The 27,077-nt window shown below is 25.1% G+C and overlaps 8 protein-coding genes across 9 annotated transcripts; 2 read left to right on the forward strand and 6 right to left on the reverse strand.

Annotated features, from left to right (window-relative positions):
- Positions 1-566: 566 nt before the first annotated feature.
- LOC122849397 (protein PFC0760c-like) lies at positions 567-3,341 on the reverse strand. The gene is made up of 4 exons (XM_044148094.1): positions 2,987-3,341; positions 2,072-2,239; positions 1,568-1,690; positions 567-859 (listed from the first exon to the last, which is right to left on the reverse strand). Exons 1-4 carry the CDS (start codon positions 3,339-3,341, stop codon positions 567-569), a joined length of 939 nt encoding a protein of 312 aa, XP_044004029.1.
- Positions 3,342-7,127: 3,786 nt separating this feature from the next.
- Positions 7,128-9,497, reverse strand: LOC122848475. Its single transcript, XM_044146556.1, has 4 exons — positions 8,610-9,497; positions 8,196-8,527; positions 7,701-8,118; positions 7,128-7,624 (listed from the first exon to the last, which is right to left on the reverse strand). The coding sequence occupies exons 1-4, from the start codon at positions 9,053-9,055 to the stop codon at positions 7,189-7,191; spliced, it is 1,632 nt and encodes a 543-aa protein (XP_044002491.1). The 5' UTR covers positions 9,056-9,497; the 3' UTR covers positions 7,128-7,188.
- A 212-nt stretch (positions 9,498-9,709) lies between these two features.
- Positions 9,710-11,614, reverse strand: LOC122848476 (splicing factor ESS-2 homolog). The gene is made up of 2 exons (XM_044146557.1): positions 10,177-11,614; positions 9,710-10,089 (listed from the first exon to the last, which is right to left on the reverse strand). Exons 1-2 carry the CDS (start codon positions 11,334-11,336, stop codon positions 9,816-9,818), a joined length of 1,434 nt encoding a protein of 477 aa, XP_044002492.1. The 5' UTR covers positions 11,337-11,614; the 3' UTR covers positions 9,710-9,815.
- A 3,660-nt stretch (positions 11,615-15,274) lies between these two features.
- Positions 15,275-20,506, reverse strand: LOC122848478 (T-box transcription factor TBX1-like). The gene is made up of 4 exons (XM_044146558.1): positions 19,672-20,506; positions 18,942-19,270; positions 18,600-18,851; positions 15,275-16,598 (listed from the first exon to the last, which is right to left on the reverse strand). The coding sequence occupies exons 1-4, from the start codon at positions 19,796-19,798 to the stop codon at positions 16,038-16,040; spliced, it is 1,269 nt and encodes a 422-aa protein (XP_044002493.1). The 5' UTR covers positions 19,799-20,506; the 3' UTR covers positions 15,275-16,037.
- A 1,374-nt stretch (positions 20,507-21,880) lies between these two features.
- LOC122848479 (programmed cell death protein 6) lies at positions 21,881-23,424 on the reverse strand. 2 transcript variants are annotated; one of them, XM_044146560.1, is made up of 4 exons: positions 23,202-23,424; positions 22,638-22,744; positions 22,136-22,404; positions 21,881-22,057 (listed from the first exon to the last, which is right to left on the reverse strand). In XM_044146560.1, the coding sequence occupies exons 1-4, from the start codon at positions 23,255-23,257 to the stop codon at positions 21,956-21,958; spliced, it is 534 nt and encodes a 177-aa protein (XP_044002495.1). In that variant the 5' UTR covers positions 23,258-23,424; the 3' UTR covers positions 21,881-21,955. The 2 variants fall into 2 exon arrangements, with proteins under 2 accessions (XP_044002495.1, XP_044002494.1); XM_044146559.1 differs by having other exon boundaries at positions 22,136-22,449; positions 23,202-23,385.
- Positions 23,425-23,613: 189 nt separating this feature from the next.
- On the reverse strand, positions 23,614-25,243 carry LOC122848480 (dolichyl-phosphate beta-glucosyltransferase). The gene is made up of 5 exons (XM_044146561.1): positions 25,028-25,243; positions 24,771-24,945; positions 24,502-24,698; positions 24,321-24,429; positions 23,614-24,249 (listed from the first exon to the last, which is right to left on the reverse strand). Exons 1-5 carry the CDS (start codon positions 25,091-25,093, stop codon positions 23,807-23,809), a joined length of 990 nt encoding a protein of 329 aa, XP_044002496.1. The 5' UTR covers positions 25,094-25,243; the 3' UTR covers positions 23,614-23,806.
- Positions 25,244-25,384: 141 nt separating this feature from the next.
- LOC122848484 (DNA-directed RNA polymerase II subunit Rpb4-like) lies at positions 25,385-26,144 on the forward strand. Its single transcript, XM_044146568.1, has 3 exons — positions 25,385-25,525; positions 25,638-25,818; positions 25,892-26,144. Exons 1-3 carry the CDS (start codon positions 25,462-25,464, stop codon positions 26,064-26,066), a joined length of 420 nt encoding a protein of 139 aa, XP_044002503.1. The 5' UTR covers positions 25,385-25,461; the 3' UTR covers positions 26,067-26,144.
- A 223-nt stretch (positions 26,145-26,367) lies between these two features.
- LOC122848483 (cytochrome c oxidase subunit 6b-1) lies at positions 26,368-26,946 on the forward strand. Its single transcript, XM_044146567.1, has 2 exons — positions 26,368-26,616; positions 26,703-26,946. Exons 1-2 carry the CDS (start codon positions 26,384-26,386, stop codon positions 26,926-26,928), a joined length of 459 nt encoding a protein of 152 aa, XP_044002502.1. The 5' UTR covers positions 26,368-26,383; the 3' UTR covers positions 26,929-26,946.
- Positions 26,947-27,077: the final 131 nt, after the last annotated feature.

The following is a 27,077-nucleotide window of genomic DNA, read 5'->3' on the forward strand; positions in this document are numbered from 1 at the left end:
TTGTAATGAATGGTAAATAATTTATTGTTGTTGAGTAATTTCAAGGTAACATTTATTACATAATCGCATTTGAAAAAAAAAAAAAATAAAATAGTTTTATTTTTTTTTTAAATAAATTCTCAATACAACAAGTTGTTTTATGTTTTTTTTTTTCTACTTGAAATTTCAAGTAAATTGATCTGTTGAAATTAAATATACTTACTTGTATTTATAATTTAATATTTTTTTAATTATTATTATGTTAAAAAAAACCCACAGATTATGATGAAAGAATTTTATAATTTTTTTTTTTTTATTTATACTTTTTTTTAAATATAAAACTGACTTATTAAATTTAAAATTTTGCAATTATTTATCATGACCTTATTTTGATAAGATAACTTTTAAAATTTCAATGGAAATTAACATTTATTTTATCATAAAAGGAATTTTAAAAAATTCGAAAATCTTGGAATAAAAGATTAAATTTCATCATTATTTTTATTTATTATTTTATTAAGAATACATTGATTATTTTATTTTTATAATTTTATGATTAAATATTTATAAATTAATTAATTAGATGCTCATGAACAGCTTATTTCGCATCCTTTAAATTCTTTTATATCATCTTCATCAATGGCATAACGATCTTGATCACATCTGTCAATAATTTTTGGATGAAAATAGATAACATCTTCCTTGTTATTAACTCGACCATATAATGTTTCTTTCTTATTTTTATCAAGAATAATTATTGTGGTACCATCTTTAAAACTACTCTTTTTTAATAATTTTTTAATATTATCAAGTGGGAGTATGACAGTTTTGCATTTTGATACATCATCATCGTTATTTTCTTGACTTAAATTATCATCAGCTTTTGGTTTTGAATTTTTATTTTTATTTTCTTTATGATGATCAGTTGTATTATTGTCATTTGAAGGTTTGTCTTCAGCTGAATCAGTATCTCTTGGTTCTTCTGAATCATCCATATCATCTCTGTCATTATCATCAGCATCAACATCATCATCATCTGTCTGTAAATTGTTTTTTTTATTTTTTTGGTTCTTTTGTTTATCACTTTTACCTGTACCCACTGTACTATTTTCATCATCTACATCTTCATTTGAATTTTCTTCTTTGGTATTTTTATTTTTTTTATTCTTTTGTTTATCATTTGAGCCATCTTTACTTGTTTCCTTTGGACTATTTTTTTTGTCTTTTTTTCCATGATTTGGTTTCTCGGAATTATTTTCATCTTCATCTTTATTTGTATTTTTATTTTTTGAATTGTTCTTTTTATTATTTTTTTTACCATTTGAATCATCATTACTTGGCTTCTCTGAACTATCTTCATTATCTTCATCATCTACATCTTCATTTGAATTTTTTGATTGAGATTTTGACTTGTTTTTTTTATTTTCATTATAATCCTTGGTACTTTTATTTTTTTTGTATTTCTTTTCGTGATTTGGTTCTTCTGAATTATCTTCATCATCACCATCATTATCGTCAACATTTTCATTGCTTACACCTTTGCTTGTATTTTTTGTTTTTGAACTATTCTTTTTATTATTTTTTTTACCATTTGAGTCATCATTACTTGGCTCCTCTGAATTTTCTTCATCATCTACATCATCTATATCTTCATCTGAATTTGAAGTTTTTGATTGAGATTTTAGCTTGTCTTTTTTCTTTTCATCACTGTCTTTAGAAATTTTATTTTTTTTGTCTTTCTTTCCATCATTTGGTTTCTCTGAATTATTTTCATCATCATCATCATCATCATCGTCAACATCTTCATTGCTTACATCTTTATTTGTATTTTTTGTTTTTGAACTGTTCTTTTTATTTTTTTGTTTACCATTTTTAGTATCTTCATCATCTACATCTTCATTTGAATTTTTTGGTTGAGATTTCGGCTTGTTTTTTTTCTTTTCATTATTTTCCTTGGTACTTTTATTTTTCTTGTCTTTTTTTTCATTATTTGGTTCTTCCGAATTATCTTCTTCTTCATCATCATCATCATCTTCATTGCTTACACTTTTATTTTTATTTTTTGAATTGTTCTTTTTATTATTTTTTTTACCATTTGAATCATCATTATTTGGCTCCTCTGAATTTTCTTCATCTTCTACATTATCTATATCTTCATCTGAATTTGAAGTATCCTTGGAATTTTTATTTTTTTTCTTTGACTTTTCATTATTTGGTTCCTCTGAATTATTTTCATCATCTTCCTCTTCATTATTTACATCTTTATTTGTATTTTTTGGTTTTGAGTTTTTCGTTTTATTTTTTTTGTTCGTTTTTTGTTTATTCGAGTCATCTTTACTTGGCTTCTCTGAACTTTCCTCATTATCTTCATCATCTGCATCTTCATTTGAATTTTTTGGTTGAGATTTTGACTTGTTTTTTTTCTTTTCGTCATTATCCTTGGAATTTCTATTTTTTTTCTTTGACTTTTCAACATTTTGTTCCTCTGAATTATTTTCATCATCTTCGTCATCTTCATTTGAATGTTTTGGTTGATATTTTGACTTGTTTTTTGTCTTTTCATCATTATCCTTGGTACTTTTATTTTTTTTGTCTTTTTTTCTATGAGTTGAATCGTCAGCATCTTCATTACTTTCATCACTTTTATCTTTATTTGTCTTATTTTTTTGAGATTTTGACTTGGCTTTTTTCTTGTCATTATTATTCTTGCAATTTTTAATTTTTTTGTCTTTTTTTCCATCATTTAAATCATCGTCATCGTCATCATCATCATCATCATCATCATCATCATCATCATCATCATCATCATCATCATTATCATTTGATTCATTTGAATTACTTTGATTATCTTCGTCTTCATTTTCATCGCTTTCATCTTCATTTACGTTTTTCAATTTTGAGTTGTTCTTTTTATTTTGTATATTTTTTGTTGTTCCATTATTGAAGTTATCATCATTTTCGTCTAAATTATTTGAAGAAGGAGTGTTTGCTTGCGTAGCGTTTTGACTAGTTTCAATTATTTTAGGATTGGTTTGAACTTCTTCATTGTCATCATCATCATCATCATCATCATCTTTATCGTCATATTCGTCGTCATCTTCATTACTTGGCATGGCTGTTGTTGAAGAAATATTTTTAGTTGTACTACAACCATTTAAATTTTCTAAATCAATTTTTTTCAATGAATTTGCTAATGCACTTGTTATAGCTTGAACACATGGACCAATGTTATTTGTTCCATCACTTGTATTACCAGAAAATTCATTAACCAAATTAATCATAAATTGATTGGATGAATTAAAATACTTTGACCATTGACATGATAATTCTTTCAATATATTTTCAAGTCCCTGTGAGCACATTTGTGAAACTCCACTATTTTGTTCTTCAGTATTGCAAGAACATTTTTTAGCTGATTCAATTAAACAATTTATATTTTTTTCAAATGATTCAAATCTTGATAATGCATTATTTCCACATGATTCATCTTTATTTTTCGACAGTTGTTTTTTAATGTTTTGAATCATTTCTTTCAATATTTTAACTGCACTTCTCACATCAACTACAATCTGCAAATTAAAAACAATGATAATAATAGGAAATTTTTAAAATTATAAATTGTATATAATATATTTTTTATTTACCGGACGAGGACTTGCCGCTGATGTTTCTCGTACTTGTCGGTTTAATAAATCAAGCTCCATGTAATCATCACTTAATTCCAATTCTCGGCTACTGCTTGGAAAACCATGACAATTATTAAATAAATAAATTGTTAAGCTCAATAACACAACAGAACCAGTTAAGGACCTCATCGTTGATGTACTCGTTTTACTTTGATTATTGAATTTAATTTTTTTAACTTTTTATACTAATTATTGTTGTTTTTAAATTTTTAATTTATTTATTTATGTTTTAATTCAACAATGCGGAATCAGAGTGAAACGTGACATAAATAAAAATAAATATTGGCTTATCAACAAATTGGCTTCAAGTTTTCCTCTTCCGGGTAAACTTCCGTGGCTTTTCATTTTTTTTTTTTTTTTTCATACGGAGGTGGACCCCACAGGGTCACGTATTTTTTCCATTATATTTTGTTTATTTATCATTTATTTATTCATCTTTAGAAATTTTTTCGTTTGGTGAAATTTATTTAGTTTATTTATTTAAAAAACAGTTTTATTAACGCAAAATTATCTGGGTCAGTTTTATATTTAATTTAATAATTAAATTTAAAAAATACCAATCAATTTTCAGTTCAGTATTTATTTATTAAAATTAAAAAAAAAATTAATATATAAATAAATTAATAAAACAATTTAAATTAATTTCTTTTACTTTTTTAGTTGCATAAATGAGTGTTGGAAAAAAAAATTATTCACATGTTGTGTAGTTGCAAAATTCATGTAAAAATAAATTAATCAATACTTGATTACTTGGCAAGTAATTATAAATTTTAAAATTAATATTATTTAAATTTTTTCGCTAAGATATAAAAAAAAAAAATAAAAGGACAAAGGTATCATCAACAAAAGCTGTAAATAGTCACCTAGAAATTCGATATATGATATTTTATTTCCATTGAAATTAAATAAAATAAAAAGAACTTTTGTCATTTAAAAAATTAAAAAATAAACAAATGAAACAATAAATTATCACAATTATTATTACATTTATTTATAATAATAATAATTGTTGTTGTTGTTTTTTTTTCATCACAAAAATATACTGAGTAAACAATTTTATTTTTAGTTCAATAAAAATCATGTGTTATATTCGAAATAAATTATCACACAAAGGAAATTATATATTTTAATTATAATTTTATTTTGAGCATTTTAATTTTTACAATAAAAACAAGTATGATTATCTTTTTTGTAGTATTCCAAGTCGTCAACAAATTAGCTTCCAAGTTTATTAAAAAAAAAAAACTTGATTAATCATCGAAATCCAAATCTAGAAAATATTGAATTGCCAGAGTTGTGGCCACATTGATGTCTATCTTGGCATCCACATGGAGCTGGATCCTGTACTGATGCTGCTATTGGATTAATTTTACTAGGATAAATAACTGCATGACTGAATGATGGAATGAAATTTGGTGTCCAACTTCTTCTAACACTAAAATAATGAAAAACAAGTTAGAATAATTTTTATAAACTCAACTCTCGAGCCATTATAATTTTAAATAATAATTTACCATGGTTGAGGACGACATGTGCAAGGTTTTGGTTGTATTTTAGGTTCTTGAATAACAGTATCATAAAATCCAGTACTTCCAGGTTCAGCAACACTTGCTTCAGCTGTTGGACCTCGGTCTATTCCAAGTGGATATGATTTTCCACGAAGTGGATCACAAACTTGATGACAATCACATGATGGTTGAAGAAAACTTCCACACTGTATTTAAACACCATGAAAAAAAATAAATACAAATTAAACTAATAAAATTAGTCAAATATAATTTGATAAATAATATAAATATACCTGGCCACCGCATGAACATGGACAAGCTGGTGCAGCAATTGCCAAGTTAATTAAAACCACTTGGACAACAATAATCTTCAACAATACTGACATGTTTAACACAATATTAATCTTAACATACAGAAATTCAAGTCTAAATTGTTTGATCATACCTCAATCATCTTCTCTATATATAGAACCTTTTGCAAAGATTGTTTTCCTGTTTTTTGCATTTAATTTTATCAAAAGAAATTCATGAAATTTTTAAATCTTTTGTGATTTTAATAAAAGCTTAATATCTACATCCGCATACTTGACTTTAACATAAATAAATAATTTGTTTATTTATTCATTGTTTTTTATCAGGAATTACATTTTATTTCGTACGCTTATTATTATTTTTTTTTTACGTAATAATTAATATTTTGTTTTGTAATTATGAGAAATATTAATATTCAATTAACATGGGCGTGTGATAAAAATAAATACTCGCATATCATTCAAGTTTTTATTGAAAAAAAAAAAAGAAAATACAAGTCTAAAGATAAATGACAAAATAACATTTTGTATATGAATTAAAAATAAAAAAAATTAAATGATTGGTAGTTGGACAGTTTGAGCAATCATCGAGTAATACCATGTGGCTGAAATTATGATTATTTTTATTTTTCCTATTTCTTTGGCGCATATGAATATATTCATGATGCTCATCCCTCTAAAGTACCACACACACACTCAATATATTTAATTTATTATCATCTCTTATTTCTTTCGTGGCTTGCATGGAATTTTACGAGCCGATGACAAGCACGCTTTAGAGTCGGAAGTAGAGGGTAAGGTAATAAATTTTATAGAGAGACCAGTTGTTGCAACTGTACCACAAAAAAAAAAACAAAAAAAAGATAATATAATATTCAACGAGTTTCAACATTAAACCCTTTAATAAACCAACTATGTTTTGTTAAATTTTTATTCATTATTTCTTTCATTCTCTCGTAACTTTTTTTTGCATCAACATTCAACATACAATATGCTACTATGATGGCTTTTATTATTTCCATGGATCTCTATATTATTTTAGTAACTTAAAAAAACAACATTCATTTACTAAAATACCCGGTATCACTTGGGATAGTTTTGATTTACTACTTAATTTATGCATGCAATTGAATGCAAATTTATTATTTTTATAAATTCAAAGAAATAAATACAAATATACAATAAATTTGATATTTTTTTATTTTTTTTTTACCATTCAACATGATATACAAATGATTAACTGACTGTTATATCCGTTTTTACAGGAAGTACATATTGAAATATTTTCAAAAAAATACACATGATGCTAAAAATCTTATTCACAGGATAAATAAATTCTTAAAAAAAAAATCAAGTCTTTTTTATTCTTTGAATTTTAATTTTTTTTACTTGTTTTATTTTTATTATTATTTAAAAACAATTATTAAAATTAAAAAAAAATCATACATAGTATTTATTTAAAATTAATGAAGAAAAAAAAAAAAAAAATGAACAGTTTATTTGTTGATACATAATGATAAAATAATAATTAAATTTTTTCGTAAATAATAAATTAAATTGAGGAATAAAATATATTTATTGATTAATTTTTTTATGATTTATATTTATTTATTTTTATAAATTAAATATACACATGTATTAACTTAACATGAAGGTCATCGAGATACTGAAAAGCCTCGTTGGATCTCTCCTCAATAATAATAATTAATAATATAAATTTTTACATTTGTTACAATATACTTTACTTTCATCAGAATAAGATGGAGCACTTTCAACTGAGCTTGAATCAATTTCTACTCTTCCAGATTCATAAGAACTATCAATATCTTTAATTAGTGGATGTATTGATTGTTCATTTGAATTATTACCGCCTGAACAACCACAGCTACCATTACAATTAGTACCACCTGTACAACCACAAGCTCCAGTACCACTTGTTCCACAACCTTTACATCCACATGAGCCATTACATGATGAACCACCAGAACATCCACATGAACCAGTACATGATGAGGCACCAGTACCAGAACAACCACAATTAGTTTTAGCAGGTTCTATTGTAAGTGATGGTGGTGGTGCACAAGAATCACGTATAACAAATGTGTTGCTATTTTTCTTAACTGGTTTATATCCCAAATTACTAGAAATTAAAATCGAAATTTATGATAATAAATAATATTTATTAATAGACAATTTTATATTAAATTAATAAATACCTGTATGAATATTGATGTGATGGACTTGATTCAGCTATTTTTTTTCCTTGATGTAATAAATCATGCTGAATTCTCTCCGACATTTGACGATCTTCTTGATATTCTTCAATAGTTTCAGCACAAGATGGCTGTGGTGGTTGTGTTATCAATTCATAAATTGGTCCATCTAAACTATATAATTTAGCTTCTTGTGCTTCAATTTTTGTTTTATTTTGTTCAACATTTTGAGGACGTTGTATTGGTCCAAAATTTAATTTTGCTTCAGACATTGCAGCTTTTGTTTTTTTTCCTCTTTTTGTTTGTTCAAGAACATGTTGAAAGAATATATGCTGTGATATAGGATCAGCAGGTTCATTTACTGGTTTTGTTTCACCACGATACCATTTTTCTTGATCAGCAAATGACATACCTGGTGCACCTGTCATAAAAATTTAATAAATATAAATAATAATAAAATTTTTTTTTATGTAAAAATTTAATGATAAAATAATTTACCAATAGCTTCATCAAAATCATTCAAGTTACAGTTTGAAGTTGGAGCTGAATTAGAGTTGCTTGCTAGTGATGTTGGAAATTGGATTTCTGTCAATTTTGGAACTCCTTGGTCGTTAAAAGTGAGAAATGTATTAGCACTACCAAAAGATTGACTGTTTTGATGTGATTGGTGACCACAAGAGGCCAATGGTCCTACTTTATCACCACATTTTGTACATTTTGGTAAACTTGGTTTAGCTGGAAAAACTCGTATCTTTGATTCTGATGGGACTAATGATGCTGACGAAGATGATGATGATGATGCTGATGACTTGAGTTCAATTGGCTTGAATCTAATGTAAAAAAAAGGAAATATTGTCAATATTTTTCATAAACTTTTAGAAATAAATAATTATTAATATAAAAATAATTTACTTTGGAAAAACACGTTCACATGCTGGTAATTTTTTTAATTTATTAACAGTTTCTCTATGATATTCTTCATTTTCAATTGAATCAATATTTTGAATATGTGATGCTGAACTAGTTGGTGAATTAGCTGATTTGCAACCACCATATCCACCAAGTCTATATTGTCTACCACTTTTAACAACAGTTGTTATTGATGGTGATGATCTGATAATTGCTTTTTCAGCTTCTTTTGCAGCATGAGCAGCTTTTATTGCTGCTGGTGATGCATAATGACGTGGTTTTTCACGTCTATGTCCTGGTACAGTACATTTTCTTGTTTTTACGTCTTTTTTACCTTCACATGGATTTGTTCCTTCACCCAAATCACCACAACGACATCGACTTGATGCATTACATGCAATTATTGACAACAATAAAATAATTGCTGTTACTTGAAATATAATCTTCATGATTATTAACTTATTAATTTATTATAAATAAATTTAATTTTAAATACTTGATCAAGATTATTGGCAAGTTTGAATGATACTGAATTGTCTGGTAAAAATGCTTCTACTTATATGAAACTTGTTGCAACAATTTATATACATCTTGTTATTAAAACAAATATATTAATACAAAAGTTATTTTCTTTTTTATTTTGGGATAAATAAATTGAATAGGATGTCGATGTACTTCCTTGTGTTTCAATTTTAATGTTTTTTTTTCCTTCCGCATTGCTCGTGTTTTATTGTGAAATATTTTTATTTTATTTATTTCACTGGATGTGCAAGCTCGTTCAAGTCATGGAGGTAATAAATATAATTAACTTGTTTGTTGTTTATTTTTTTAAATTTTCTTTTGTTCCAAAATTTATATTTCCTCAATTGGATTATTTAATAATTCAGCTGAATTCAATCATCCCTTTTTTTTTCTCCATTTTCTTTGAGTATTTAATTTAAAAAATATATAATAATATTTTTCATTTATAAATTTAGTTTATAGTAAATGTTTATTGATTTTTTTTGATATTGTTTAACAACTATTTCAATAATAATAATTAGTCAGTATAGTGACTATAGTCAAAATAAAATTGTTTGTTAAACAATAAAACAAGTTATCTCTTTGTTTTTAATTTCTTAATAACTCATTTATTAATAATGTCAATATTTACATAAATAAATAAATAATAATGAAATAATTTCTTTTATATGATAAAATTAAATATATTTAAACGAAAAAATCAGCAGCTCTATTTCTTGATGGAAGATTAAGAAGATTATCAGTTAGTACAATTTCTTGTGATTCTTTTTCATCTCCAGATGTTGAATCACTGTGTCTAGATATTATATTTGGAGTTTTAATACCAATTATAGGTGTTCGTGAAAGTGATCTTCTTGGTGATGGTGTAGCGATAATTTTTAATTTTTGTGTTGCTAATCTTCTAGCAGCTGGTGACATTGTTGCTAATCTATCAATTTTCGATTGACTTCTTGGTGATGGACTGTTGAAATAAAACAAAATAATAAATATATTTGTCATAATTTGTCATGATTAAAAATTTATAAAAATTATAAATAATAATACTTACGTTGCAAATGATTTTCTTGCTACTTCTAATGCTTTATTTTTTCTATCTCTGTGACGTTCATTAGCTTTTTCAGCTAATCGTAAAGCAATTTTTTCTCTTTTTGGTGGTTCAGCCATACGAAATGATGGTCCTTGATGTGATCTAATTATTGGTGTATCACCACCATCTAATCTAAATGGTGTACCTTCAATTTGTCCCCATGTCATTATTGGACTTTCACATTCACCTGGTCTTGGACTTGGTGTTGTTACAAAACTAAAACCATTAATATTTGGTGTTTGATTTTTAATTATTTCTTTTCCATCAATACCAATTTTACCATCATTTGTTTTTGATTGTGTTTTAGCTAATTCAGATATTGTTTCTTTATTTTGTTTATCATTAAATGGATTTATTTTTAATCTTGTATTTTCATGTTGTACTTCTTGTTTTCTTTTAGCCATTTCAATTTTTTCATCTGATGTTAATTCAACACCATCTGGTACATACATTATATAATTTTTATTTTTATATTTCCATGAATCAACTTCAAATGGTTTTGATTCAATTGCATTTTGTATTTTATTTGATTCAATTTCTTTTATTTTTGATTTTTCTTCAGCTTCATAAAGCCATGAATATTTTAATCGTTGTTTTTGTTCAGCTTCTTCAATGAGTTCTTCAAAACTAGCATTATCCTCACTTGTATGAGTACTTAAATATGTATCTAGACTTGTTTTTTTTTTCATTTTACCACCTTTTGATGATGACGACGTTGATGATGATGATGTTGTGCTTCTTTGAGATCTAACTGATTCATTTATTTGTTCTTCACGTAATGGTGTTTCAAATGTTGCTGGACTTGGTATTCTTTCACTTATTGGACAACCTGAACTATATTTTTCATATAATTCACGCATTTTTGTTATATTATTTTGTTCCAATGCATCTAAATATTCATTTTGAGCTTTTAACTTTTCTAGATGAGGAAAAAAATCACGTTCAATTATTTCACCTATTTTATCAAGATATGTATCTTCATCTAGAATTTTTCTTTTAAAATTTTTTGATCTAACAGCTGTACCAGTTGGTTTTTTAAATATTTCTAAATCACGTGTATTTTTTGCAACCATCAGGGCATTAGAACCTGGTGTACTTATTGATGAACAAGGTGAATCCATTGTTTATTTAATTTTATGCCTTTTTATTTATTATAAACAATCTAAATAGTTTTTTTCGAGGTTAACTTCAAATGATTCACCTGTTGTTATTTATTTTATATATGTTTTCTTTTTACTTTTTATAAATATTTTTATTACACTTATATTTACTCGAAATGTTTTACAATAACACACATCAAGTTTAAACAAATTTAATTAAAAATATAAACAATCGTTGACAATACGTCGTATATTTTTTTTTATTTCAAGAAGGATATGTTTTGAAGGTTGTTATTATTATTATTTTTTTATTATTATTTATTAATTACGAAGTTGAATAGTAGAAAACTACTGTACCAGTAAAAGTTATCCAATAAGTAGCGACACCTAGAACAATTATTTATTTTCAAATTTAAAAAACCAACTCGGAAAAATAATTATTTTTTAAAAAAAAGTAAACTCGATTATTTTTATAAATGTCATTCGTCACTTTTGAAAATTGTTGTTTTTCTTATTACAAAATAATTTAGACAATAAAAATTTAAACAAATAACAAAATAAATTTACTGTGTGCTTTTGATTTCTTAATTTGTTTTTGATAAATGATGTTTTATCTAATTTTAAACTACCCTTTAAAGAGGTTTAATATTTCCGATGACTTGGAAGTGTAATTAATCAACAAAAGTCAAAGATTATAAATTATTTAAAAGATTTAATGTTGATGTGAGAATAGTCTGAATGGATAAAATAATTCCAAGTAAAAGGGACCATGTCAAGGTGTTGGAACACACAGCGACGATAGACATATGATTTTGTCCTCCAGCAGTGTCATCAGATGTTCTATTCAATGATGAATTTTTTTCAATTTTATACAACACAAATAAAAAATATTTATTTACAAAATATTGAGAATTACTATGATACTTTTTTGTTGTGTTAAATATTAAATAAAAAATTTGAATAATCATTATCAAAACATCATTGATATACTTTTTATTTTATTTTTCATTAAAAATTTAATGCCTCAAATAAATGTCATAGTTTATACATTAAAAAAATTCAAGAAATAACAAGAAATCGAGACAAATTACCAGGAAATATTTGTTATAAAGTAAGCAACAAGAAAGAGATGAAAAAAAAAAGACAAAACTGACTTTAATGACTTACTCGAGACCAAATTAATAGACTCTGTTATATTAAGCTTTTTTTATTTAAATTTAATATATACACTGACATCAGAGTTAACTGTTAAGGTAAACTTTTTTAAAATAATTTGAGTATATATAATTTTTGTATAGGCACGAGATCTTTGCTTCGTCTGTCTTCAAGTTCTCCAAGAAAAACCAAAGTGTCGATTGACATCTTCCTTCTTTATTTAACACACAAAAAAAAGCTAAACAAAAATTGATGTTTTATATAATTTAATATAGAATATATATTTCATTTTAAAATTGGATATGTTGATGAATCAAAGTGGTGTCCATTGAACAAGACACGTAGCTTTTAAAATTTTCAATAAATTTTTTTTAAAACAACAAAAGTATCAGGGTCATTCTCAATATTATTTCCAAATTTTATTTCTTTTTTTTTTTTGGGTTTTTTTTTATATAAAAATAAAAATTATATATGTGAGAGTTTGAAAGAGCTTTTGAAGGCAAAAACATAAACATTGCTAGGTGTGATATGATGTTTGCGAGGGAACTTACCGTTTTTTTTTTTTTTTTTTAAACTCCTCAGATCTCTATACTGGGATGGATATTTTATTATTTATTTCTTTTTATATTTATCTAAGTTACTCTCTATTTTACTGTATATTTTCTGTGCACGCTTTGAGAATATATATTATATTTATAAAAAAAAAAATAAATTAGTATATAGAGTAAAGAGAGAAAAGTGTAAATCTGTCATTGAGTGAGTCAAGAGAAATATTCACTACTGGCGTCGCAACACTCGGCAAAATATTTTCATTCATTTGTATTTTCTTGTATTATTTTTCTTTGGATTTTAAATTATATATATTATATTATTAATATTTAATTTAATTTTATATTTTTCAACCTCGGTGGTATTTTATTTTGCAACAACTGTCCACTGTAATTCCGGTGTGTGTTGTCGAATATTTGTCGCTTTTAGTGTGTCGTTATGTTTTGCAGACCGGAACCAAATGATCACTGAAACACAAGAATACGATGACAACTTTTACCAGTACTTATACTTATTTTTTTTGCATCTAAATATTAAGAGTAAAAAAAATTAACCACGATGATAGATATAGAAAAAGAGGAAAAAGAAGATAACTGCTAATTTATTAAAATTTGAATTTTTTTTTAGCTTTGATAATTTGGTAAATTGAAAAATTAAATTACATGTATAAATCATCATTATACAAATTAAAGCAAATATTTTTTTGTTCTTATTTAATTATTATGACGATGAGTGAAAATTATTTTCCAAGAAAATTGAATTAGGAAATGCACGAGTGTTTTAATGACAGATTCATGAGAATAAATGTAAAAAAAAAATTTTAAATATGTTGAGTGAATTGATATTATGAAAAAAAATATTGAATAAATAAATTTTTTTTTTTTTATTTATGTAAAAATTTTCAATTTACTCCTACGCTAATTTATTTATTTATTTTTTTTGATACATGCGGTCAATGAGCTTTGCAGAAAGCCAATAAAATAATATGATTTATCAAAGAAAAAAAAAAGAAAAAAAATGATTCTACATGAAATTTTTTAAAATATAATATAAAAAATATTTTTATTTACTCAAAATTATAAATTATCCTTTAAATTCACTTAAAATATTAAATATTTTATTATTTTTTAAATAAAAATAATTTATTTTTGTTTTAAGGATATAAAGAAAAATAATCTGCAAGTAATATCCTTCTACTTTTTGCTTTAGAAAAGAAATAAAAATGAAAAAAAAAAAGTTTCTTATTTTGTACCTCTTAAAAATTAACGACCGAATTTAGTTGAATTTTTTTCTCCAGAAAAATTCAGAGTAAAATTGTTTGAACATTTGCCGAAATATCGAGTAAATATCTGTGTTGATGACTTTTTTTTTTCTTTTTCAAAAAAAAAAAAAAAAATCCATCATTGTATAAATATAAATTTTATTTGAAAGTTTCGTTTGCATTTGGCGTTGTTGAGACGTGACAAGACATCACTCGAACCATTATACATACAACAAAAAATAGTGCAAAGTAACAAAAAAAAAAAAAAAAATTTAAAAGGTCGTCAGGTCACCAGCTATTATACCAAAGATGAAAGTAAAATAATATTTCGTTAGTTTTGAATTTAACTATCTCCTGGCGTCGTTATGCATCGTCACAAGTTTCGGCCTCTCTGTAGTATTTGTTGTAAATTTTTTAACATGCATTTACAATTTTAAATACTGCCAAATTTATATTTACAACTAAACTAAACTAAACTAATGATATTTTGTAAATAATAATTTTGTTGTTTTAAATGTAATTTTAAAAATATTAATATTGTTTTTTTTTTTTTTTTTGCTACATGCAGTGTATTTTATTTTGTAAATAAAATAAAATGTAAAAAAAAAAAATTGAAATAATTATCTTGCTTGGTTAAAAATGTAATGCTAATATGTTTACACTGAGTGTGTTCTTAGCGTGATCATCAATCACTGCCAGTCGTTGTTGGACGTTTTGGTTCACTGTAACTTTTGTTTCAGTGTCGCATAAGTTACTGAGGTTGACATCTCACTTGATTAATTTCACCATAGTCACTGTATCACTTTATGACTTTATAAAATTCTCTAAATGTGCATTTTAATTTTTTTTAGCTATAAAAATTTTTTTTTTATTTCAATTTCAAGTTTTAACTTGACAAAAAAAAAACAAAATTATATTTCAATAAAAAAGCTTTGCTAAATAATTAATTTAAAACCTTGAAAACATAAAAAAATAAAAAAAAAACAAATTAATATTTTTGTAATTATATTATTACTCAAATTAAATTACATAATTAATATTATTTTTAATTTATTTATTTAACAATACATTTATTATTTTCATTTAATGTCTTACATAATTTTTGACTTTTTTTTTTTTATATAAATAATTGTTGTTAATGTTTCAACAAGACAAAAATTAAATTCATATTAATAATAAATATTTGTTTATTTTGTCAATTAATTTATTAAGTAAATATGCATATGTATAATTTATTGAGGCACTTAACAAATGCTAAAGGGATTTTGTCACGGTACGTTTAAGTTTGTCTTATTTTTTCAGTGGGATATGGTGTCACACACAAGCCACCACAAATGAGCTTTTTGGCTCGTTTGGCATTTGAGACAAGTACAATATAAATAGACACACTTTGTTCCTACAAAAGGCACTTTGTTTTCCAACTCTTGCATATCCAATGTGTATTTTTTTTTTCAATATAAATTTTGAAAATTATTTAACACAATTGTTTTTTTTTTAAATAAAATATTAATATTTATTTTAAATTAAATAGTACGACAATTATTTTACATAAAAATCTCAAAATTTATTTATATGCAAATTGATAAAAATTTATTTAAAAGGCACATTTAATTTTTTATCTTAATAGGTGATATTTTAAATAAATAAATGTTTTTTTAAAAAAATATTTCAACAGGTATACATGATTGAAAATATAGCTCAATGTGTACCTGTTAATTCTTTGGTTTGTTTTTTATTTTTTAATGAAAGACTAGAAATTATCGTGGACCATATAGTGATGCTCCATGATGTGGATGATGATTTGAATAATGTCCAGTATTTAAATGATGTCCAGTTTGATGATGTCCTCCATAATTCCAATGTCCACCAGCACCATAAAATTGATGATGGTGATGATGATGATGATAATCTTGATTTGTAATTGACGATGACAATGGCTGTATTGTATTTTGATAATTTATTGGTGTTGTTGATGTTGATGATGATGATGATGGTGATGTTGTTGTTACAATTGTACTTGATGTTGCTGGTCGCTTAGCTGGATTATTATTTTGTACGTTATTATTTAAATTACCATTATTATTTTGTGAATCACATTCATCTGGTTCACAATCACGAAAACCTTTTGCAAATGGATTACTTGCTATTTTAAGTTGTGTTATACGATGATTTTGATATGCTGTTACAGCAGTAAAACGTGTTTCCGAAAATGTAAATGTTTTGAAATTTATTATTTGTGTATTTGTTTGTGTACTTGATGATGGTGCAACAATAACATGACATCTTGGTTGATATCTATGCATTGAATTCAATATTATCTGTAAATTAAAAATGAAAAAAAAAAATAAATAAATAATTAAATTATTTTTTAAATAATATATTTTACTTTAAAAAAATTATTTATTCATGAAGATTGATACTTTTATCAATAAAAAAATTAATAAAATATAATTTACTTTTTTTTTAATATTAAAATTAAAAATAAGAGAAAAAATATATGCTTTTTATTTTAATTTTCTCTTTTTGGAATAATAAAAAAAAGATACATGAGAAGGAAGAAGAAACGACAGGGGGTTTAGAAGGGGAAATAGATGTTTGACAGCAAGAAGAATCCCAGTGACTAATTAGTATAAAAAAAACTTAAAAAATTTTCAATCCCCACTATAAAGTGTCGTACGTCTTGAGAGGGCAATATGACACCCCCTGAATATGTATATAAAAAATAAGAAAAAAAAAGAAATAAAAATGATGATGAGAGTAACAGAGTGAGAAAAGCACACACGTGCTTCTTGGGACCTTTCTCCAATATTCTTGTCACACACGTGGTCGCGTAAATACGGAGCCCAACCGCGTTAAGAATGACACTGAAATGGACACCATATTCGTATCCCATAAATGTGTGGTCCAGGAAAAAAAAATAACATAAATAAATATATATCTATATAAAATTGGAGTAAGTAATAATAAATTTGAGGAAAAAAAAATATAACACTATGTCAACAGGTCAATGGATTTATTTCGATTTTCGAAATTCAATTCCAATTGGATCAATCGAAATGTGTTTATTTCGATTCGAAATGAATTTATTTCGATTTTTATAAATATCATTAATTTTTTATTTTCATCTACTTTTTATTTTTTAAACTGCAATATATTTCCCTGTCAAAGTTTTAGATGAGTGATTAATGGAAACTGGGTGGCCGATATACCAAGTGTCAATTATGAATTCTCCGCCCTTTGCTCTCTGACTCAAATAAAAAAGAAAAGGGGAAGTAAAATACTACATATATATTTTAAAAAAAAGGGGAAAAATTTTACTTTTTCATAGCTAAATTCAGGCGTATGCCACATTTTATCAATTTCATTTGACAAAAAACAGAGAAAAAAAAAAAAATGAAATATAAATTTGTCTCGTCTGAAAGACTAAAATTCCAAAATTCTTTTCATCCCCTTGTGGCGCCTAGTATACTGTCAATTATAATCATCGCTAATAAAGGAGATTAATTTAGTCGAAAAAAAAAATAAATAAATATAAATTAAGATTTATATTCAAGTGTTAAAATATTTTTAGAATTAGCAATTATTCAAATTTATTATTTTAAAATTTAAAAAAAGTATATTTAATATTATTTGTTAACAACAAAGAGGGTAAGAAAGTTATTGAGGTTGTGCTGACATTTGCTAAATTCCATCGTCACCATGTAGACCATTAATGTTGCATATAAGCCAAGTATGTATATCTTTCAATCGTCACAACTGTTTACGACCAAGTTATTTACTTTTTGTATAACTGCACTTGAGATATCCAGGTCTCTAAAAAATTCAAGAACCAGGCACTTTGAACTTCCTCCATAGACCTCTCAATCATTATTATTATTAAAATTTTTTTTTTTTTAAATCTAAACAATCATCAACATTTTAAATTTACCAAATAACAGACCACGAAAAAAAAAAAAAAACTTGAATTATTTATTTAAAATATAAATAAATTTTACATTTTCATCTGTGTAATATATTTTTTTTTATTTTTTAAATTTTATTTCTCTGAATGGTTAAGTAAGTGCGCGTGTCACTATTATAATATTTCTTGGAGTGTCTCGTATCTCAGATCAATTAAGACGAACCCGTCCGAAACGACAAACACGTGGAGTTAACGCGGGATATACACACTTTATTCTACTTTATGTATTTACTAAATAAAAAAATTATAAAAGAAAAGATAAATAAAATTAAAAAAAAAATATAATTTAAAATTTTTATTTTAATTTATATAGTTTAAAAAATTTAATGATAAATATATTATATTATAAACAACTTACATGTCCATTGTCATCAAGTTGATTATTTGTAAGTTTAAGTTTATCAAATGATATTGATTGTTTCATCCAGTGTGCACCATTTGCCGGGCTATCTGGATGCATGTGAATTCTTGGTGGTGATATTGGATCAGCACGTCCAGCAACAACCCATGCACTACTATGAAATGCATATCTGTATCTTTTATCATCACAAGGCACAAAATCCATCACCAATAAATAATCTGTATTTGGTTCAAGTCCAAATAAACGACACTATTCCAATAAAAATTAAAAAAATTTTCAATGAAAAAATTAGACAATTGTTTTTAAATTATAATGAAATTTATATATTGCAATTTATACCTGAAATGTTGGAAACATTCTTCGTCCAGCTTTTGTAACAATCATCTCAGTTCCAAGTTGATGAAATTCTTCCCAAAGTGGACGTGCTTCAAGTGCAGCACCAGCACCAATTAATGCTGGATGAAGTAATAATTTTGATCCTTTATCATCAACACTTGATGTTACTGATAAATTACTATTTGTGTCATTTTGTAAATTATTATTACTATCATTATGTTGTTGTTGTTGGTTTTTAGAAAAATTTCTTACACTTGTTGAAATTTTTGATGTCAATGATAATGTTTCGGGACTTCTTGATCTTTTTACTCTTCCGGCGGTCTCAAGACAAGCTGAAATAAATAAAATATATTTATATATATTGTTTTTTTTATTTTTTTCAAATATTTTATTAAAACATTCTGAAGAATGTCATTCTTGGAATGAAAATAAAACGAGTGAAAAACAAGGTAGTGCTATGTGTAAAATATTTTGTTGGCTTGCGAATCAAACAAAGGGATTTAAAAAAAAAAAATTGAATTTAAACAAGAAAATAAAAGAAAACTCGGTCGGCTAAAAGAGGATAAAAGAGAATAAGTAGTTGGCATGGTTAAAATTGGCCAGATCAGAACAAGTAATTAACATCACCATGTAAAACTTGAAAAAAAATTTACACAATGATTTATAAAATATATAATGAATCATTAATGATAAATGAAAATTTTTTTATAAATAAATATAATGAAATAATGACCTTCCATTTGTTGCATTGGTGATGGCACAGTAACTTCTTGATGTTGATGAGTGTTTTGTGTCCATTGTTGATAACAACAGTCATCTGATACACCATGTTTTGTGTCATACTGTTGTTGCATTTCCATTATCACGTAATAACAAACCACATAAATTTAATTTTCTTCAAATCACAAATTTCACTAACAATAAAACAATAATAAAAAATAAAAAAATATCTTGTATAACACGAGTCAAATAATCCCAACAAGTCTGACACTTGCTTGACCGAATATCCCGATGATTTTGTGTATCATCAAGGGGCAGACGTATTCCACAAACTGTGAACAGCCAATGTCCTCACCTCACAATCTAATCGCTGACAGAAATTCAAATCCCTACAGTTTAAATTGTCTCTTTAAAATATCACTTGTTACAACAAATTACATGTATGAATTAAAATTTATTTTTAAAAATACAAATTAAAATAAAACCATAATATAGAAGAAAAAAAAAAAATGTATTTTTAATGTTGATAATGTTTTTGATGATGAGTGTTGATTGATATTATTTTTTTAATTTAATTTTGCAAAGGGTGGAATGATGATGATGATAGGTACCGACGGACAGAAGTGCTTTCCTTCGAGTGACTGCTTTGGCTTATCAACGGCCCATCATTTCGTTTTTCTTCCATCTTCTCCCTCTGCCTAAAAATTTTGTGTATCCCTCTTCTTCTTCTTCTTCTTCTTCTTCATCATCATCATCATCTTGTTTTATTTATTTTATTTTTTTAAACGTTACTATGAGCACAATATTGCCCCTTCCAATCAAAATAAAATGAGGGAAGTGTGCAATGTGTCCTCCTTTTTTTATTTTTTCTTCATCATCATCATCCCTCCATTCTATAAAATGATACTTTGAAATTTGTCATTCTTTTTGATGCTTTTTTTTCTGTTGTTTTTTAGTTTTTACTAGTGTATGATCTGTTTAACTTGGAGTGGGTTCATTGAGGTGTGGTTATTCAACTATGGATCCTCCTACATTTTGGACACCCACGTATTTTTTTTCATAACTTTTAGCTTTGAGCTTGTTGGATGAAATCAAAATGATGAGCTTTTCATGTACTCTGGCATATTGCCTTATTTTTTTTTTTTGTTATAATTTTAATTTTATTGCTTTATTTTTGGGCGGAGCTTTTATTTATTAATTAGATTGTTGCATAATTTTATGACAAATATTTTAAATTTAAATTTCATTGAAAATTAGTTGGCAAATATTTAAATAATTTAATTTACAAATATTTATGTAATTTTTATTGATGTTTTTTAAAATTAATAAATTTAAAATTTCAATGGATTATTTTAATTTTAAGGGAATGCGAGTCATGTGGCTTTTGACTTGGCAAGAAAATAGAAGGCGGAGTCGAGTTTTGCCAAGTTCCAACCCAACAAATTAGTATACATAGTCAAATATTTTTTTTTTTTTAACGTTCCAATCTCAGTTCGTATTTGCAACAAAAGTTCGTATTTACAAGACACATTCAATAAACATTTATTTGTCTTTTCTATTTTTACATTCCACGTGGATAAAATTATTATTATTTTATTTCCAATTAATTTATCACTCGTAAATAAAAGCAACATTTAATTTAATTTTTTTAAAGTCATTTATTTATTTTACATTGACATTAGATTCATTTTTTGTTTACAGTAAAGTGAATAATAAATATTTCTTTCAAAAGATAGGAACAATTATACCAAAGTGTAAATAAATACACAAAAAAATTTATGTATAAAATATTTTTTAATTAGGCATTAATTGAATTGACAAATTTTAATTAAATACTTTTGAAAGACATTTCTTTTTAAAGAGAAGACATGGACGTAATTTAATTTTATGTAGATTATTTTGTTGATTATTATATTTATTTTTTTTTCACTCTTGACCAGCAAAATGACATTAATTTTGGCATTGTCAATTAAATATGAATATTATTGTATGAATGTTAATTTTTTCATTAAAAAATTATAGATTTGAAAAAGGAATGTTTGAAATAATCTCTCAATATTCTTTTTATCAACATTTTTCTTACGTAATTAATTAACACAGTGAATATTTAATAAAAAAAAAAAAAAGCATTCACTTTGTTAATTTAATAACTACATCTGCATTTGGCAACCCTGAGAATATAAGTTAATAAATGAATTTAAAAGTTTTAAAATAAAATAAAAAAAACATGATAATAATGATTATAATATTTTATTAATAATTAATAAAATAATGTTGCTCAGAAATTAAATATTAATTTAAATTTTAAGACTGAATACCATGCTCAAGAATTGTTCGTAGTGAATTGTAATGACACCATCTTGATCAGTGTCATATTTTCTGAATGCTGATGTCAATGTCTAAATGAAAAAAATAAAAAAATAAATTATTAATTTATATAAACAATTCATTATTTAAATTAATAAAAAAATACTTACATAAAGTACAATACAGCATTGAATAAAATCATCAAAATAAATTGTTCCTCTTCCTAAACGATCATATTTTCTGATGAGCATATCAACAAGACCCTCTGATAAACGATATCCAAAATTATTGAGTGCTGTTTTCAATTCATTACGATCAATGTTACCACTGTTATCACGATCAAATGAACGGAAACAATTTTGCCAATCAGTTACGTATTTCCATAGTGCACCAAATTCCTCAAAGCTGACTGTTCCATTTCCACTTTTGTCAAACATACCTGTTGCATCATTTCCAGTTGTACTTTTATCAATGTCAAACATTCCTGATTAAACAAATAATAAACAAGAACCAGGAAATGGACATGTGTTTATATAATTTTATAATCAAAATTTAACTATTTAAATTGTTTTTGTTTTAAATGCTTTATCAAGTTTTAACATGCTATTTCTCTGGTCCTAGTCTACCAAGTATTCCTTTTTTTTAAATTTAAATTAATTCAAGTATAATTACCAATCATCAAACGAACAGTTTCTGGATTGAATGGTGTCCAGGTGCCATTAGAAAGTGCCTGTTGAAGCTCATCAGATGTTATTGAGCCAGAACGATCCTTATCAACTCTGAAAAATTAAAAATTAAATATACCTACTTGTTATTAAAAAAAAATTAATTAACTTGATTTTCTTTGTAAATTTGTTATCTTTAGGAGACACTAATGACAAGTGTTTATCAGTTAGATAAACAATTTTTATTTTTCTACTAAATTTTTAAACTGATGATTATTTTGACACAAAAAAAAAAAACCCAAAAAAATATAACCAAGTTCCACATGTTGAGCTTGGTTTATTAAATTATAATCAAGAGTCCAAGACAATAAAAATTAATTTAAAGTCTTGAAGTTGAAGCAAAAATTATTATTATTATTATTATTATTTTAGGGAGGATGCTATTGATTGACTTGAATGAAATAAATGATAATAATTTTCAAGATCATGTGCAATGGATATTTTGCAAACGAATGAGTCATTATTGTCATATGATTTCATCATATTGTAAAAAATGATTTATGATTTTTACCTGTTAAATACATCCCAGAGAAATTCGTTGCTTGGCATTGGTGAAGCAAAAGCCATTTTTAATAATATGTATTATTTTAGTTTAGAGAAAAACACTGTTGTTTTAACTATTATCAAAGGATGACCTCAAAAAAAATAGAACCGTTGTTTATCGTAGTCGTCAAAGTATCATAATAAATTTTTTTTTTTTTTTTTTTCTCTCCTATCTCTCCTCTCTCTACGCAGCACAAACAATGATTGCCAACAGACAAAAGTTGAAAAAAAAATCCCATTTATATCTGGGGATTTATATTTCAATTTCAGCGCTAATATTTAAAATATTACATGAAGAATTAATTAAATTAGAGAATTATTATCAATGATAAATAAATAAACAAAAAAAAATTTGGTAAAACAATTAATGTAAATTTTATTTTATTTTGTTTTGTTTTGTTGTAAATATAGTCTCATTAAAATACAGACATAAATGCAGATAAAAATTATGTAAATTATTTGGAATCAAGAGATTGCTTTTATATTTTTATAAAATCAATAATATATTTTTGTTTTTAAACTTTTACTCTCACTATTTTAATATAATTAAAAATTTATTAATTAATATTTAAATTAAGATTTTTTATATTTATAAATTTTCCAAGCACCAATTTTATATCTCAACCAAATGAGACCAAGATCACGGCCCATTTGTAACCAACTCCAAAATGGTACAATTTTAGAGCCTTCAATTTCCATCCAATTGACAGCAATTTCAGTAAGTGGAATATTTAATTTTTGTGCAATATATAACATTTCAACATCAAATGCCCAACGTTCAACATGAAGTGCATCAAATAAACATTTTGCTGATGAACGTGTTAATAATTTAAATCCACATTGTGTATCTTTTATTCCACGTACACATAATGCCCAAACAAGAAAATGAAAACCATGCATTAAAAATAAACGAAAAAATGATCTTTTTGCTGTTTCATCTTTTTCTAAATGTGCTCGTGAGCCACAAACAACTGCTTCTGCATTGGCTACTTTATCAGGATTTAATTTATAATCATCTGTAAAATAACAACAACAATTACAAAATATCCTTGACAATTATATCATCATCAATTAAATTAATACATACATCCAAGAATTTGTTGAAGACTGTCTTCTAATTTTTCAATATCACCAAATTTTGTTGCACCATCAGCATCAGCAAAAAGAAGAACACTACCACGTGCACTTTGCATACCCTGTTATTTGTTATTTATAATTGTTAATTAATAATATAAATTACAAAAAATAATTTAGATTCATCAACTTACAAGTCTAACAGCTCCACCTTTACCACGATTTTTCACTAAACCAAGTACCCTGACAGACTCAAATTTATTTGCATAACTTTGTGCAACATCAATTGTTTTATCAGTGCTTCCATCACTGACAATAATAATTTCATACTTGAAACTTGATTTTTTACGTTTTTCTAAAAATTCAATGGCTTCATCTAACATTGGAATAACTGGAAAAATAAAACAAATATTGTTAATGCAACAATAGGAAATTATTTGTAGGAAAAAATAAAACAACATACGTCTTTCTTCTTCATTGTAGGCTGGAACAATAACACTCAGGTGTATACTGGAAGGCTCATTTAATGATGGAAACAATTTTTTCTCTCCATTTTTACCATCAGTATAATATTTTTCATCCTTGTGCCTGATGACATTTGGATATGGTGATGTTATTATGTACAATATAATACAAAACTATTGAAAAAATAAAGCAAAAAAAAATTATAAATAATGTCAACAATGAAAAAATATAACCTAGCAATTATTATAAACTTACTCCAGATATAAAAAGTAGAGTAAATATGAGAATAAAGGTTGCAATCATCTGCAAGGTAATCATCATGTTATTGATGATGATTAAAATAGTGCCTAAATATTATCTAAAAATATGATATTATTTATAAAAAACATTCCACGTCACTTGTGTCAATTCAGTAGACGTTGCCATATTTTTTTTTTATTTTTTTTTGTACACGCAAGTAAATTTTGTAGCCGCCAAAAGACAGAGAACACTTTTGAATTTTTTTTTTTTCTAATGCTTAGTCGGCTAAGCAACTTTCTACTTGTTCAAACTTTACAACAAGAGAGAGAGAGAGAGAGAGAATAAACAATAATAAATAATCATAATGTAAATAATATTGCAACAAGTCAACAACAATATCAAACATCCCTGTCAACGTAAGGATTAAAAATAAACAATAATAATTGAAAATGTCAAACTTTAATCAGACAGATATAATTGAAGATGATGCAGCTGATTTAAAATTTCCAAAAGGTAGAAAATATTTTATAATATTAATAAATTTACATCATATTAAAAAATCATAACCTCTATCAAAATATTATTAATATTCATACAACTATTAATGAAAATTTGAAATTATTAGAATTTGAAAATGCTGAAACACTATTGATATCTGAGGTACACATGCTTCTGGAGCATAGAAAAGCACAAAATGAATCTGCTGAAGAGGAACAAGAATTTTCTGAAGTTTTTATGAAAAGTCTCAATTATACTGATCGTTTTAGAAAATTTAAAAACAAAGAAATAATTTCAGCAGTTAGAAAGTGAGTTTAAAAATTTATATTTAATTTAAAATAAATAATATAAATTAATGTTAATTATTAATTTATTTTTTAGTTTATTGATGCAAAAAAAATTACACAAATTTGAGCTTGCATCATTGGCAAATTTATGTCCTGAAACACCAGAAGAAGCAAAAGCATTGATACCAAGTCTTGAGTGTAGATTGGAAGATGAAGAATTACGAACAATTCTTGAAGATATTCATACCAAAAGATCACTCCAATACTAAAAATACATTTTTTTTTAAATTTTTCATAATTTTAAAACTAAGTCATATTAATTATTAATATTATTATTTTTTTTTTATCTTGATAACTAAAAGTATTTCAATTAAATTCTTTTTCATTTGATAATCTTTTTCTATTTTCTAACATGATAAATATTTTTTTTCTACTGTACTTTGCTGTTATAAAATTTAATTTTTAAATAAAAGAAAATAATATTATTATCTTGTCGTTTCCATGGTATTTTTAATTTTTTATAAATCATAAAATACATTTGACATTTTAATTAATGTAAAATTAATTTTTAATGATTTAAAATAAAATGAGTGAAAAATCAAATTCATCATCACAACCAAGAGAAAAATTTAAATTATTTATTCCAGGTAAATCAAAAACTCATCAAGAAGCTGCTGCTGAAAAGCTCAAAAATATAAAAAATATTGTCAATGAAAAATCATCAAGCAGTCAAGATGATGATTGTTCAGAAAAAAATAAAAAACCTGATGTATCAAACAATGAATTTAAATTTGAACTAACACCTCCACCAGATCCCAGGCAAAGAAAAAAAAAAGCAAATACAAATCTCCAAAGCAATCTCTCCCAGCCTTTCTTATAATTCATAATTTAATAATTTTTTTTAGATTTCAACAAACAAATCAAACTATGCGTTGCTATGTAATGTACACAGATTTTTATAGATGTGAAAATATTCTTGGTGAAGGTAATGATGCTTGTAAAATGTTCAAAAAAATATATCAAAAAGTATGTCCAAGTGTATGGATAAGTCACTGGGATGATTTACGTGAAAATAATATCATGCCTTGGCCAAAATCCTATCTAGATCAAATTAAATCATCAAAAAAATAATTAAATTTATTTTAAAAAACAAAACAATTCATCAATAAATAAATCAACACATTAAACAATTTTTTTACGTAAAAATATTCATTATTTTATTACACAGGTACAGGATGTCTGTTTTTTTTTTTTTTTTGAGGTAAGTGTTTAGAAAAAAA

Source organism: Aphidius gifuensis, linkage group LG2 (genome assembly GCF_014905175.1).
Source record: "Aphidius gifuensis isolate YNYX2018 linkage group LG2, ASM1490517v1, whole genome shotgun sequence".
NCBI classification, from domain to species: Eukaryota; Metazoa; Arthropoda; class Insecta; order Hymenoptera; family Braconidae; genus Aphidius; species Aphidius gifuensis.

What these genes read in the sequence shown, in the direction of transcription:
- LOC122848480 (XM_044146561.1), bottom strand. Translation starts at nt 25,093, where the DNA reads ATGATGATTACCTTGCAGATGATTGCAACCTTTATTCTCATATTTACT. An exon ending in AAGGTGGAGCTGTTAGACTT is followed by an intron (nt 24,430 to 24,501) that starts GTAAGTTGATGA and finishes AACAAATAACAG; the next exon opens with GGTATGCAAAGTGCACGTGG. An exon ending in TCTTCAACAAATTCTTGGAT is followed by an intron (nt 24,250 to 24,320) that starts GTATGTATTAAT and finishes GTTATTTTACAG; the next exon opens with ATGATTATAAATTAAATCCT.
- LOC122848484 (XM_044146568.1), top strand. Translation starts at nt 25,462, where the DNA reads ATGTCAAACTTTAATCAGACAGATATAATTGAAGATGATGCAGCTGAT. An exon ending in TGATTTAAAATTTCCAAAAG is followed by an intron (nt 25,526 to 25,637) that starts GTAGAAAATATT and finishes TGAAATTATTAG; the next exon opens with AATTTGAAAATGCTGAAACA. An exon ending in ATAATTTCAGCAGTTAGAAA is followed by an intron (nt 25,819 to 25,891) that starts GTGAGTTTAAAA and finishes TTTATTTTTTAG; the next exon opens with TTTATTGATGCAAAAAAAAT.
- LOC122848479 (XM_044146559.1), bottom strand. Translation starts at nt 23,257, where the DNA reads ATGGCTTTTGCTTCACCAATGCCAAGCAACGAATTTCTCTGGGATGTA. An exon ending in CTCTGGGATGTATTTAACAG is followed by an intron (nt 22,745 to 23,201) that starts GTAAAAATCATA and finishes TTAATTTTTCAG; the next exon opens with AGTTGATAAGGATCGTTCTG. An exon ending in AATGCTGTATTGTACTTTAT is followed by an intron (nt 22,058 to 22,135) that starts GTAAGTATTTTT and finishes TTTTTCATTTAG; the next exon opens with ACATTGACATCAGCATTCAG.
- LOC122848483 (XM_044146567.1), top strand. Translation starts at nt 26,384, where the DNA reads ATGAGTGAAAAATCAAATTCATCATCACAACCAAGAGAAAAATTTAAA. An exon ending in ACACCTCCACCAGATCCCAG is followed by an intron (nt 26,617 to 26,702) that starts GCAAAGAAAAAA and finishes AATTTTTTTTAG; the next exon opens with ATTTCAACAAACAAATCAAA.
- LOC122848475 (XM_044146556.1), bottom strand. Translation starts at nt 9,055, where the DNA reads ATGAAGATTATATTTCAAGTAACAGCAATTATTTTATTGTTGTCAATA. An exon ending in TGTGAACGTGTTTTTCCAAA is followed by an intron (nt 8,528 to 8,609) that starts GTAAATTATTTT and finishes TTTTTACATTAG; the next exon opens with ATTCAAGCCAATTGAACTCA. An exon ending in TGATTTTGATGAAGCTATTG is followed by an intron (nt 8,119 to 8,195) that starts GTAAATTATTTT and finishes TTTTTATGACAG; the next exon opens with GTGCACCAGGTATGTCATTT.
- LOC122848476 (XM_044146557.1), bottom strand. Translation starts at nt 11,336, where the DNA reads ATGGATTCACCTTGTTCATCAATAAGTACACCAGGTTCTAATGCCCTG. An exon ending in GCAAGAAAATCATTTGCAAC is followed by an intron (nt 10,090 to 10,176) that starts GTAAGTATTATT and finishes TTATTTCAACAG; the next exon opens with TCCATCACCAAGAAGTCAAT.
- LOC122848478 (XM_044146558.1), bottom strand. Translation starts at nt 19,798, where the DNA reads ATGGAAATGCAACAACAGTATGACACAAAACATGGTGTATCAGATGAC. An exon ending in ACCAATGCAACAAATGGAAG is followed by an intron (nt 19,271 to 19,671) that starts GTCATTATTTCA and finishes TATTTATTTCAG; the next exon opens with CTTGTCTTGAGACCGCCGGA. An exon ending in GAATGTTTCCAACATTTCAG is followed by an intron (nt 18,852 to 18,941) that starts GTATAAATTGCA and finishes TTATTGGAATAG; the next exon opens with TGTCGTTTATTTGGACTTGA.
- LOC122849397 (XM_044148094.1), bottom strand. Translation starts at nt 3,341, where the DNA reads ATGTGCTCACAGGGACTTGAAAATATATTGAAAGAATTATCATGTCAA. An exon ending in AAATAATGATGATTCAAATG is followed by an intron (nt 1,691 to 2,071) that starts GTAAAAAAAATA and finishes AAATTTCTAAAG; the next exon opens with ACAGTGATGAAAAGAAAAAA. An exon ending in AAGTAATGATGACTCAAATG is followed by an intron (nt 860 to 1,567) that starts GTAAAAAAAATA and finishes CAAAACCAAAAG; the next exon opens with CTGATGATAATTTAAGTCAA.